General features: G+C 36.2%; 1 protein-coding gene across 2 annotated transcripts in view; it reads right to left on the bottom strand.

Moving 5' to 3' along the window:
- Positions 1 to 12,798, bottom strand: part of carmil2 (capping protein regulator and myosin 1 linker 2) — a 46,816-nt gene that overhangs the window by 32,929 nt on the left and 1,089 nt on the right. For both annotated transcript variants that reach the window (XM_028033963.1, XM_028033971.1), the window contains exons 2-13: positions 9,771 to 9,874; positions 6,817 to 6,867; positions 5,979 to 6,038; positions 5,300 to 5,421; positions 3,487 to 3,584; positions 3,172 to 3,242; positions 2,997 to 3,070; positions 2,840 to 2,915; positions 1,854 to 1,942; positions 805 to 899; positions 524 to 610; positions 152 to 261 (exon numbers count right to left, since the gene is read on the bottom strand). In XM_028033963.1, the coding sequence (XP_027889764.1) occupies positions 152 to 261; positions 524 to 610; positions 805 to 899; positions 1,854 to 1,942; positions 2,840 to 2,915; positions 2,997 to 3,070; positions 3,172 to 3,242; positions 3,487 to 3,584; positions 5,300 to 5,421; positions 5,979 to 6,038; positions 6,817 to 6,867; positions 9,771 to 9,874 (1,037 nt within the window). The remainder of the gene's footprint in view (positions 1 to 151; positions 262 to 523; positions 611 to 804; positions 900 to 1,853; positions 1,943 to 2,839; positions 2,916 to 2,996; positions 3,071 to 3,171; positions 3,243 to 3,486; positions 3,585 to 5,299; positions 5,422 to 5,978; positions 6,039 to 6,816; positions 6,868 to 9,770; positions 9,875 to 12,798) is intronic.

Here is a 12,798-nt window from a genome sequence, read left to right as displayed (position 1 = left end):
GTTCTGTATGATCAAAACAAACACAGAAAAATCCCGTAAAGGGACAAAACAAAAATATAAAAGTAAATTCAAGCATATTGTTTTGTAATGAAACTTTCAACACTCAGATAAGATTGTTTGGCATGACAGGCAGACAAAGAACAGAGGTTACCGTGGCGTCCTCAGTCACCAGACTTCCTGGGTTGCCAGCCAGGTTAAGATGAGTCAGAGAGGTAGAAAACTGCTGACAGGAGGACAGCACCTGACCCAGACAGCCAAGACCTACAAACAAAGGAAATACAAAATAAAGACTGCAGTGTCAGCAAGCTTATTACTTATAAGCATCACAAGTTAAACAGTATTAATCATTTCAGGTCATAGATCCCTCAAATAGCTTTAGGAATGTTGATCAGTTTAAACACTGTTCTTCAAAAACATCAAGAGGCAATGTTTTCTATCTTCTAGGTGCATGTCCCATAAAATACATGGTTGGTTCTGATTTCCTGCTCTCTGTTCACTGAGTTTAATATATTAATATTTGTACCTTTGGCGCTCATTGACACACGACTCAGGGAGAGGAACCTCAGTCCCTCATTTAGATGCTTGATCTCCTGACTGAGGGCGATTACACCTATATAGAAAATGATCAATTAGAATATATTTATCAAATGCAGAACTAATGCAAAAAAAATAAAAATAAACATTGACTGTAAATATAAAGTAAAATAATATCTGACAGACAAAATATTACATTTTGTGTATTTAGGTCACAACAACAATTCTATTTTATATCTTAGATGAATAAATGAGATGATAAAGGACCACCTTTATCTTCAATGGAGTTGCCTGACAGATTGAGGGCTTTCAGGGCAGAAGATGTGTGCTCTTGGAGGGCAGCAGCCATTTTCATAGCAAAGTCTCTGCAGCAGAATAAATAACTTGTCAATATATCACTTCCTATACTCTGCGAAGAAGTGATATAAAAAGTGAAAAGCGGCAGTACTTTTACTTTCCACCTTTAAAGTATGATGTAGAAAGTAAATACAGCATGTGGCTCATCATGAATTGAGACACATCTTAAGATGAAAAACAGTAGATGACATGTTGAATAAAGTTCATAATTTATCTTGTAAAGCAAGATCCAGAAACAATTTCTGGAACCTGAGGTGAACTATATTGCGTTGCTGGTGCTTTTGGTTCCTTATTATCATGTGTCAAACTATACTCTGTTCTGTTATTGTATCATGCAATATATCTGTTTTCCAACTTGTCAAGGGACTGCAGGTGTGTGTTAGCTTATGCTGTAATCTGGTACGGTGCATCAAGTGGTGACATTTATGTCTATAGAAATATAAATAATATTCATATTATTATAATTATCAATAATATAAAAATCACAGATAATTAGCTTAATAATAATAATAATAACAATAATAACAATTATTATTATTATTAGTAGTAGTAGTAATTTCAATTATTAGTATTATTAGGAACCTTAGTGTAATGTATGCTGGCAGTTTCTGGCAGATCAGTTCAGTGGTAAAGAAAAGCTTTTGTTAGCTAAGTCTTCTGAGTAAGGTAAAGGTTTGTCTGTGGACTGAGACACAATTCAAGCTTTTATTACAACTCACTTTGATCGCTGTAACACTGTGGATGCTGATCTTGATAAATCGTTTATTCAGAGGCTGCAAGCTGTACAAAATGCTGCTGCACTACAGAATTACAGGCCATGATCACATCGTGTCAGTGTTGGCCTAATGCTATAGCGTAATGCACTGACTAATGAACCTGTTTTGTATTTCATCTTCAACATTTGCTGAAAGACAACACATTCATGCGTCCTGCAGAGCACCCATTTATACAAAAAAACTCACACTTTCAATCCACAGTCCTCCAGCGAGAGTTCCTCCAGACTTGAAGATTTGGACAGCAGGAAAGTGAGCTGCTGCTGGATGTCAGCTGACTGGGGGAAAGAAGCATTCATTGTCAAGTTCCAACAAAGGATTTTAGAAAACAATGATTGTTTTCACCTGCTTAGTGCCATAAATTTATTTTTCCCCCCCTTCTGATTATCCTGTGGAATCAGAAGGGGGAGTTTGAAACAATCCATTAATACAAACCATATGCCAATGTAGGAAATTATTTCCTTGATAACTATATCTTAGGACAATAATACTGATCTAACTATTATATTGTTATTTTGATAATAATAATCAAAATAAGACTTTTGAAAATGATCAATGCATTGGTAATGTTTGCCTCCCATTTCCTGTAGTCAGTATCAGGTGTAAAACCACTGAGAGCTACTTACTCACTTATCATGGGAAACAAATACATGTGCATGAATGTGCACTATAGTAAGTAACAAGAGTTTGTCTCTGAAGGTTTTTTTATATATATATTTGAGTGCATCTGATGACCAATCATGTTCCTTCTAGATAAACAATTAAAAAAACTTTAACCAAAGGACAATCTAAAGCTACTATTTGTTTTCAGAAAACTTAGCATGATGTAAGATGTTTCTGAATAACAGTGTTCAAACAAACATCAAAACTAAACTATTGATCTTTGTATCATATATTTTGGTGCTGACCCAGTACTCCCTGAGCCTAGAGCCTAAAGTTGCTATTGGTTGTGAAGACCTTCTCCTAAATATGCAAGGGTTCCACAGGGATGTGTACTAAGTTGTATGCAATTTATTTATGGAACTCATGAGAATGCTGTTAACTTAGGCTCAAATCTGCTGATTAGGCTGCCATTTACTGAAAGGTGATGAAAGGTGAAACACTACTCCACTGGATTTCTTGTACATGCTCGTATTTTGAAATTGAGATCAAAACAGACAAAAGACAGACTGTACCAGTTTGAGTTCTTTGCAGTAGATCTTAGTAAACCATCGGTTGAAGGACAAAGCTGCTACTGCCAATGCCAAGTCTCTGTGGAAAAAAGAAACAGTAAAACTTTGTAAAACAAAGATACAGAAAAACTGGCCTTGAAAAAGTTGCCCACTTTATTACCTGCTTTCTAAATGGCTAAAGTCCAGCAGGTTGAACCTTCTCCAGTTATGTATGTAGTAGATATTGTCCACGTCCTACACACAGCGGGGCTTCATTTAGATGTTAAGCTTGGCTTTGTTTAGGACAAAATCAGTTGTCTGTAGACAGACTTACTTCACTAAGTTACATCACTTACCCACTGAATTTCTTCTCTGAATGGCATTTCATTCCAATCACAAAGAGCAGCATAGGTATCAGAGAATCCTCCTGAAAAACAACATTAAAACACACTATCCATAACTGGTGCTCATTTACCAATGATCTTATAATGTATGTAATCTAATATTTAGAAATCATACCAAATGAATCGCCTTGAAAAATGTTCACATCACAAAATATGGAGAAATGATGATCAGCAACAAGGAATACAACAATCCTCAGCGTTGTCAGAGTGTCACAAGTCCAATGACGTTTGAACCGACCACATAATGGAATAAAGACAGAAACTTACCACAGGGGCCTGGCTGGCTGTTCAGCTGCTCCTCTATGATACCAGTCAGAGTGAGCAGCTTTTCCTGGAGGTCCTGGGGAACTCTCTTCAACAGCTTACTGAAGTTGACAGAGTCAGAAATAAGCAACTAAGCTGCAATGTATCAAGAACAAGTAAGCTGCAGACTCTCAGTGTAGTGGCTCAGTCTAGGTTACATCAATGACAAACTAAATGCCACCATTACCACATAAGGCAGGTGATGTTTTTGCATATATGCTAATGCTAAGCACAACCTGAACGTGATATAAGATTGTTCTGATGAGTGATCAAGTGGATTATTAATAAGGTTCATTAGCTTGAGAAGTTTACCTTGAAGCAAAAAGCCATTTTCATTGTAGTTTTTGGCCTGGCTCTAAATAATCAACCATTATCATTAGGTAGTCGTAACATCATCAGGTTTATAGTTTTACTTTGTTTGAGTTCATCATTTAATCCATTCCATAGATCTACCTCACACACTGATTACAAAAACATTTTGGTTGTTCCAATACATGTTTTTTTTTTTTTAATGTCCTTCTCCTCATATAATTATAAATTCTAACCCCCCTCTCTGTCACAAAACATTTTTTGAACATTGTGTGGAATTTGACAGGTTCTTACTTTAAACATAAATTGTACAGTTTTGAATTTTACACGATCCCAGAATTTCATTGCCTTTTGATTCAGCTTTTATGCACCACAAATCTGGAACAATGTAAAGCACTTTGAAATGACTTGAAGCTGAAAGGTGCTATAGAAATAAAAAATTAACACTGATATTCCAGTAATGTGAACATGGTTTCCCTTCCTCTCCTTTTATCAATTTACATAAAATATGTCCACTTAGTCCTAAACAGGCTAAGTTGTGTCTCCACTATCTCAACTCTTAATGATTTAGTTGCATGTCAATAGTCTAGTAAAAGAGCTTAACTATGTATTTTAACTAAAAGTTGAAGAGTTTCATTAATAAATTATTTTGTGAAGTTATTGGTTGTTGTCTAAGAGTGCCTGTCAGTGTGTGTGGAGCTGGGTGGTCAGGTGGTGGAGCCTGTCTTCCTCTTCTCTCCTCCATATTTCCTGTTGGCTAATTCACTCTATTGCTCTATAACGTCTCACCACACCAGGAATTTATTTAATAAACTATAACTGACAGAGATCGGTGAACACATTTGTACAATAGTGATTAATCACCCCTACAAATGCACACACACATGCAAATCTGCAAACAATAATGAGAGTTTTTTCCTCTCCACTGTCACTACATGCATCCTCAGTATGAGGGATTGCTGCAGTCAATTACTCTAATCTGGAACCAACTTCCATAAAACTGCAAAAGAGCTGAAACACTGAGTTCCTTCGAATAAAAACCAAACCCTCCCTGTTTTGAGCAGCCTTGTATTAATAATGACTATATGATTAATTAATATATTTTCTGCATATTTGATGATAATTATTCTAGATGATGGCATTTGGCCAAATCTTGTGTTTGTAGTTTGTTTAATTTGTTTTTATCATGTAAAGCTCTGTAAACTGCCTTTTTTCTGAAATGTGTGACTTGACTCCAGGCTCTCAGTTAATCTTAAACATTAATGTTTAAGATTACAGATACACATCACTTGCTATGCTTAAATACATTAAGGATTTAAGTTGATCTAATTTTGAGTTAGAAAATTATGTCTAGAAATGATGATATGGTCAAAACACTCACTCGCCTGATAATTGTACTCACCGTGTATTAGTTTAGTTATCAGCATGTTTTACTTTTATCATACACATGTTGTAGAAGTGAACTCACCCTGGAGAAGAATCTGGGAAGATTCTCTTCAGTGACGTGGTCATGTGGCTGATCATGGCTACAAGATCTTCATCATGCAAGACACTGAAAGACAGGCTCTGCCTGTCTGTCTCCAACTCAATCTGTAATCCATGTATGTCATGAGTGATGAATATTTGCACAAGTTAACAATGAATTATTACGTCTTTAACACACTTGTAATGAGGATTTTGCTCAGGTCCATTAGGAAGCACAGATGATTATTAATCCCTCTCTTCTGCTTTTGTATTAATTAAATCAACAGGTGCAGTGAAGGGCGAGCTTTAAAACCATCAAATAAGATGGGCTACATGCACTGAGTATTATTTTATTATTATTACTATGATTGATATCATTTTTGTTGCTGTTGTAATTATTATTGTTGTCTCTGCATCTACTATCAAAAACCTTTAAATAAAACATATCACTGAATTATTAGTTTCCCAGGAATCATAAAAGCCAGGTGAATAGAAATCATTTGTACAGGTGTACAAGAAAAATGCAGCCACCAGCATTCAACTTGAATTAGGTTAACAGTGTATTCTTGGCATAGGTACTGTGCATTTTATTTGGCATTTCCAAATTATTGAAAAAAAAAAAATTAAATCCAATATATATTTTTTAAAGAATCTGAAATATAAGAAAGTTAAAACTGTTGTACCTGAGTGAGACTGTGAATGTTGATGGAAGAAATCTCCAGGTAGCTAAATGCACTCTCCACCTGTGCACAACAACAGTTCAATCATTGGCACTGCAAACTGTAATGAGAAAACTGAGCTGCATATGTATTGGACCAGTTTTTAAAGTATCTTTAGGTAAGAATTTGGGGTCATATTATTAAAATCAAACTCAAACTGAAAAGAAAGTTTGTAATATTTTGAAAAACTGCAGTTTATAGATAAAATTAAATGTATAAAGAAAATGGGCTGAATGGATGTAGCTGTTGATTAGTCATACTGATCACTCAAAGCACTTTCACTCAGTCACACTTATTCCTAAACTAACTCACATATCAATAGCCAACATGAGATGAAGAGCCTCGTCCAGGATTGTGTGAAATATACGTAATAATAATCTATTTTATTTATAAGAAAAGAAAAACGGAAGCAAAGCTGCAAATTTTGCACCATCAGCCCTGCTGACCAACAAGGTGGGTGAAGTGAAGTGTTTTGCCCAGGAGGGCAGGTGTACCAGGAATCGAACCAGCGATCCACCGACTGCAGGGAGAACTCCTACCACCGAAGAAGGAAGCTGGATTTGAGGCTACAAATCTGACACTGTTATACAAGTGAGCCACATTCACTCTGCAGCTTTTTAGCTTTCACCCAGTCCAATCATGGATAACATTACATTTTTAAACTAGTAACTACATACCCAGAGATGCAAAGAATAAGTCATTACATTAAAAAAAAAAGTCAGGGAAGAAAATACATTCCTTCTTCATTTCACTTTCTTAACCTACATTGTTGAAACAGAGATTTTTGTGAGCTTTGCTTCACCTTGAGTGGCTGCTTGTTCGTGACCACATAGCCTCTCCACAGACTCAGCACCTGAGACAGACACATGAAAACAGATTTGATGGAGTCAAACTAAGTCTAGAAAGGAATGAGCTAGATTCTAGAATCACATAGTGGCATAAGCCTGGCCTGATTTCTGACAGGACCTGAACTCAACTGGACAATATCAAGCTGTTGAAAAGTGTCAGTGCTGTCCTGGGTGCCAGCGCAGAATGAATACTTCTCCAAGAGCAAGTTTAAAAGGGCAGAAACATATGAAAAATGAGCTGCACTAATTAGTTCACCTTACATAAAAAAATATACAAACTCAGAAAAATTGAGCAAAGTAAGCTTAAGATTAGTAAGTAAGAGAACTTCATTTATTTTAAGAAGCAGTATTAAATCCAGTAATACACCCAACAAAATTAAGTACATGTAACTTATTTGTCATGCATTGTTAACTTCATTTTTTAGGTATGTTGACTGCTTGATAAAAATTGAACCCCACTTGAAATGACTAAATACTTACAACGTACTACTTATACTTACTCATTTTTCAAGTTCACATAAATTAAACAAACCAATCGAACCTGTGACAGCTGGTTGTGCTTTACCCCTGTGTCAACAGAACCCGTCTGTCCCACCTCACAGAATTACTAGTTACACCAAATATTTGAAATACATAATGCATACAAAAAACATTCTGTCTGATAAAACGTTGCAAGCTTGTGAGTCAGATTTACAGGATTACCAGAAACACAAAACAAAGGTTCCAGTTTGGGATTTTGCACATAAAAAATCCAATTAATTACTTTATGGCCCTTCAAAAAAGACAAAAATAACATTAAATTAGTTGACTTTGGTGTTATTCCTAATCATAGGTTGACACACAGTGGCAGTCCTGTCTTTGACAAGCACAGACTGTTATTGTTGGCAACTAAAGTTAGCATAGTGCTAACAGCCTAGTTTAAGATAAAATGATACATGGAGGCTTGTTCTGATGTTGTGCTACATGAATACACTCCTGTTTATGGAAACGCCGGGATTAGTCTCTTTTCACAAGTCAGATTAGATAAATTATTGGCTCCAGAAAAGATAAAAACTAAAGTAAAGCATTTGTACTTGGATGTAGTATTGAGTCAAAGTACTCTCCAATACAGAAAAAAAGCACAATTATAGAAAACATACATGTTTCTAAATTAATCCAGCTCAAGTAGTGTGAGTTGGAGAAACCTTTCAACCATAAATTCCAAGTAATTTACTAAAAGTGAGTGTTGATAGCAATTTGATAGTAAGTCAACTTACTATTTTTAATTAAATACAATGTTTGCATTTACAGTGTGTGACTCTGTGGTTTAGATAATTCCAGCCAGATGGGTCAGACTGGACATTTGACAGAAAAGACACTGGGCTGTATGAATATGTTTTCTGTAGACTACTATGTACTTGTTAATGTAAGTAAACATTTGCAATTCCAAATGAAAACAGAGTCCCATTTATAAATTCTAAAGGAATCATCAATGAATTCGATCTGGCTCAAAATTATATTTTGCAGTAATTTGTGATAAAATAAAGGTAAATGCCTGAAACAGATATCTGCAAGAACTGATGTGTTCTTACAGACAGTCACACACATATTCATGAAATGATGAGGATGATGAGCACACAGGCATTTTTTTAGTTAGTATAGAACTGAAGATTAAAAATAAAGGTGAAATAATTTAGAAAACTTTGGATAAATAAATATTTTATGTTCCTGTTTAAATTTTTTTTATGTAGAACATTAAGAAAACTTAAGCTTGAAGGAAAAAGCAGGAAAATACAAACTTTCCTACTTTTTGTGTGTTCTTTATTCATTTACTCCAATAAAGAACACACATCTCTGCATTAAGGCCCCTGATCTAACTCTTGAGTCATTCTCTCCATGCTGGCCATGTTCCTGTTTATGTTCTGATTATTGTCATAAAATGTGCAATAATCAGACAACTGCTCAAAAACCAACTCATGACCCAGATATTTGACCACACTTCAAGCTGGTCTCCCACTCATATCTGGAACTCTGAGAAAAGTAGCCAGCCTTCAGGGCCGCCAACAGAACCAGGTTTTGAAGACTGCAGTTAGGTTTCCGTTGTGCCGTCGTGCCGTTGTGCCGTTGTTATAGAGACAGAACAGGTCAGACACTGCCACAGAAATATGCCTTTGGCTCATTTTGCTAATAGAATAGAATAGAATAGAATTCAACTTTACTGTCATTGCACTGTCACAAGATGTAGCACCACAACCATAAGCAAATCACTGCATTTTTCTGAGTTTTAGCTACACTAAGCAAATGTTTATTAATGTGTTTTTGATCATTTATTTTGAACCCTTTTCTAACAGCATGTGTAAAACTGTGTATACTGAATGGTGATGTTAATTGATCATTAGCTTAGCTCATTTTCCAACATCAGTTAAGGAGCAAAGCAATGTTTTCTGCTAAGTTTAGATTTGCCTGATGTGTCTGTCAACTACAAATGTAGTTGTGTTCACATAATTAAACTATAACTATGATATACAGTAAGTTTTTCCGTTGTAGCTTAAAGGTGTATCTTCACAGGTTTCTCCTACAACATTAATTTGTGAAGGTTCAACAGTGAGTGTGACATCTGTGGTTTTATTTTTTGACATATCATGAGGAGAAGGAAGTCTGGGCCTCTTTACTTAGACTGCTTTAAACACACACTTTCTTTTGTTTTTAATCTGAAGTAAATAATGTTTATGAAAAGTACAACAGATGAACTCATGCGACCAAACCTTGGCTGTATGCAGCCTTTTTCCAGAAACGACTTTTTTTTATTTTTAACAAATATTCAAATATTTACTCAACAATCTCAGAAGCAGTCTTTATCTTCACTATAATTCATTTATAATAAATAAAAGCCCTTTTAAAATCAGTATGGAGCTTATATGCTACTTACCACAAACTTGCTTCCTGATCTCCCACATGACTGGTTTGACTGGTGCAGAAGAACTGGTGTCACTAGGCAGGCTCTGTGAGGCTTCAGCAGATCAGAGACCTGATCTGCAAACACACACAACATGCCATGTTAGAGACAGACTGGCAGATTCTTTTCTAAGCACAGGTAAGGTGAATGTTGTGTGGGTCCTGCAGTCATGGGCTCTGTCTCAGTCTCAGAGCAGAGACAGTTAACACTAACTGTTTTCTGCCCACTGTGTCAGCCCACATCTTCCTTCCACCATTTACTCACTTCATTATGGGAGTGGGCGAATGTTGAACAAATGACTTTAAAAGACAATTCATCCTTCTCTTCTTTTATCAGGATTCAAACAAAATCATGGGGAATACTAAAAGTCTATGCTTAGAAATCTTACTGTAAAAGTCAGCTGTGAAAGTTTTGGGAAAGCAACTTCACAGAAACACTTGTTAAAAAAATGACAAATTGTTTAGAATTTTATTGAAACCTTGGCTGGGTTTAGTGTTGGGGATGATACAGACTGGAGCAAAGTGAATCCCATTAAAGCTATCCCAATCATTTTATCTTTTGATTAGAGAAACAAGAGAAGAAGTCCAGTTGCCCTGTAGGGGTCAGGAGAACAGCACAAGGCTGCTTTACATCTCTGGAGTATCAGAAGTGATGCTGACAAACCAGCTGTCATGTTCTGGGTTATTTTGAGTTGCTTTTGAGGTTTGATTATTCTGTGTTCTTTGCTCTTTTTCTTTGATATGATCAGTCTTGTTTCTGTTTCATTTAGTTCAGTCCTTCTTAGTGATTCTAGTTTATTTCTTGTATCTATTATTATTAACTATTATTGTGCAGAATTATTACAAAACTAACTGAAAAACACACATTTTCTCTACTCAGTATTTTATTTACACTTGTTTAGGGGAGAATTATAAACAAACTGCTAGAAAAAAAACAAAACCCTTCCCGATAAACATTTCTGACATTTCATTTAAAAAAAAGGAAAAAAATCAGTGACCAGTATAGCCACCCTTCTTTTCAATAACAGTGATTAGCTGTCATTAATGGAGGTTGTTAGTTTCTTGATGTGTTGATGACCAACTTTCTGTGCAGCAGCATCTACAGCCTCCCAGACACAGATCAGAGCTGGACGACTTTCACCCACTGGAAACCTCTTGTTTAAGAACTGCATACAAGTTCTCAGCTGGGTTCAGATCAGGTAAGAAAGCTGTCCATACCATAAGTACTTCATCTTTAACACCTTTAGTACACAGAGTGGTATTTGGATGCATGTGATGGAGCATAAAAATAATTTTTGAAAGATGCAGACATCTTCCTGTCTTCTAAAATCCAGAAGATTTTAAATCCATCTTCAACCTGAAAATGTTCAACCACCCAGATCTCATATAATACCAGCCCTACCAGTACCCCACCTCCACCTTGCTGGCATGGGATTCAAAGTGGACTCATGTGTGTCTCTTTACTGATCCACCAAAGGACCATCCACCTGCTCCACCCAGAGTCACTCAGTTCATCAGTCCAGAAAGCCTTTGAAGGATTTGTCAGCAGGTTTTTCTTGGCTCAGTCCAGTGGGCCTCAAGTCTCATCCTTTCTAACCTCGGCCATGTCTCTCAGCTCTTTCATTATACATACATACATCACCTTCTATAATTTAATCCATTAAGCATTGAAGTGTAACCAGCTTGGAGCTAGAAAATCTGCCCAAAAATGATCAATATCAACCAACGGTCAAATTACTCAATGGCTTCAAAACTGTGCTCATGTTGAACTCCACTGACTGTTGATCAGATGCAGTTTACTTCAAGGCCCAGAGACATTACTGATCCTGATTCCTAAACAACAGGAGAACGGCTCTTATTTGACTTTCTCTGCTTTCAACACGATTCAGTCGAATGGCTTGATCAAATAATAATTGAAAATAAATTAATTAATTAAAAATAACTAAAAAAGGAGAACAATTGAAACTAAATTCTGACCTTACAGGACAGTTTTGAAGTGTTCCCTTCAAATGGCTCACCACAAGGTTCCAACCCTCCTTCTCCATTTTAGGTGTGTTTCCTCTGCAGGACCTGTTTCAGGAACCAGGCCAGTTTTCTGGGCTTGTTATGTCCCATGTGTGTTTCTGCTCCAGGAACTTTGGTCAAGTCAGTCAAACAAAAACAGGTATAAATCTGCACCCAAAATGGTCCTGGTATACCTATAGGAAGGAAGTGCTTTTGTGACCTGCTCTGAGCATAGCTCAACCCATGGAGATCAGAGCTATGCTCACCACTTATTACATTTACAGATGTTCAAAGCAAAGCTCCGAGTTTAGGAAGCAGGAGAACAAGTGTTGTCCACACAAAGCTGAAGTAGAACTTCAGAGTTATCAACCTGTCATATCAAAACAAAGAGCAAACATGCTAACAGTAATGTTAGCATGTAGCATGTAGTGTGCCACAGGCTCACATTGAAGCCTGAATAAATTCATTATGAACCAGAGTAAGGCTAGAAATTATCCATATATAAGGCAAATCACATCCTGCATATACAAGCTCTTATGTGTTTATGCCCCCATCTTTGTGATGCATGAAAGTTTAGGCCATGCTATAAAATTTGTTTTATATTTCATAAATATTCATAAATATTATTCCAAATTTACTCTGAAAATTTTAAAAACTGTTAGAATGGAAAAATTACAGAATGTGTTTTCAGGTGTTTTGTATATTTTGACGTTTCATTGTACCCAACAAATAAAATCCTTCTTCACAACAAGCTTCTAAAAAGATGCCTCAGCATCTCTTTCCTGTTTGCATACATCTCTCTGTGAGTCTTGATGAAATAATCACGGTTTCAAAATGCCTCTTTGGTCTCAGTAGTCCTGACATTTATCCACCAGCTATGCTGAGTCCTGCTTTTTTCAGGCAGTTGCTGTCATTGTTGAGGTGGAACTAAAGGTGGAGGCACATAACACCAACCGTCCTTTAATAAAACAATAAAGGCTGACTCAACTCTGAAGTTC

Source organism: Xiphophorus couchianus, chromosome 2 (assembly GCF_001444195.1).
Source record: "Xiphophorus couchianus chromosome 2, X_couchianus-1.0, whole genome shotgun sequence".
NCBI lineage: Eukaryota > Metazoa > Chordata > Actinopteri > Cyprinodontiformes > Poeciliidae > Xiphophorus > Xiphophorus couchianus.
The sequence above is the reverse complement of the archived record's forward strand: the minus strand, read 5'-3'. Positions and strand labels throughout refer to the sequence as shown.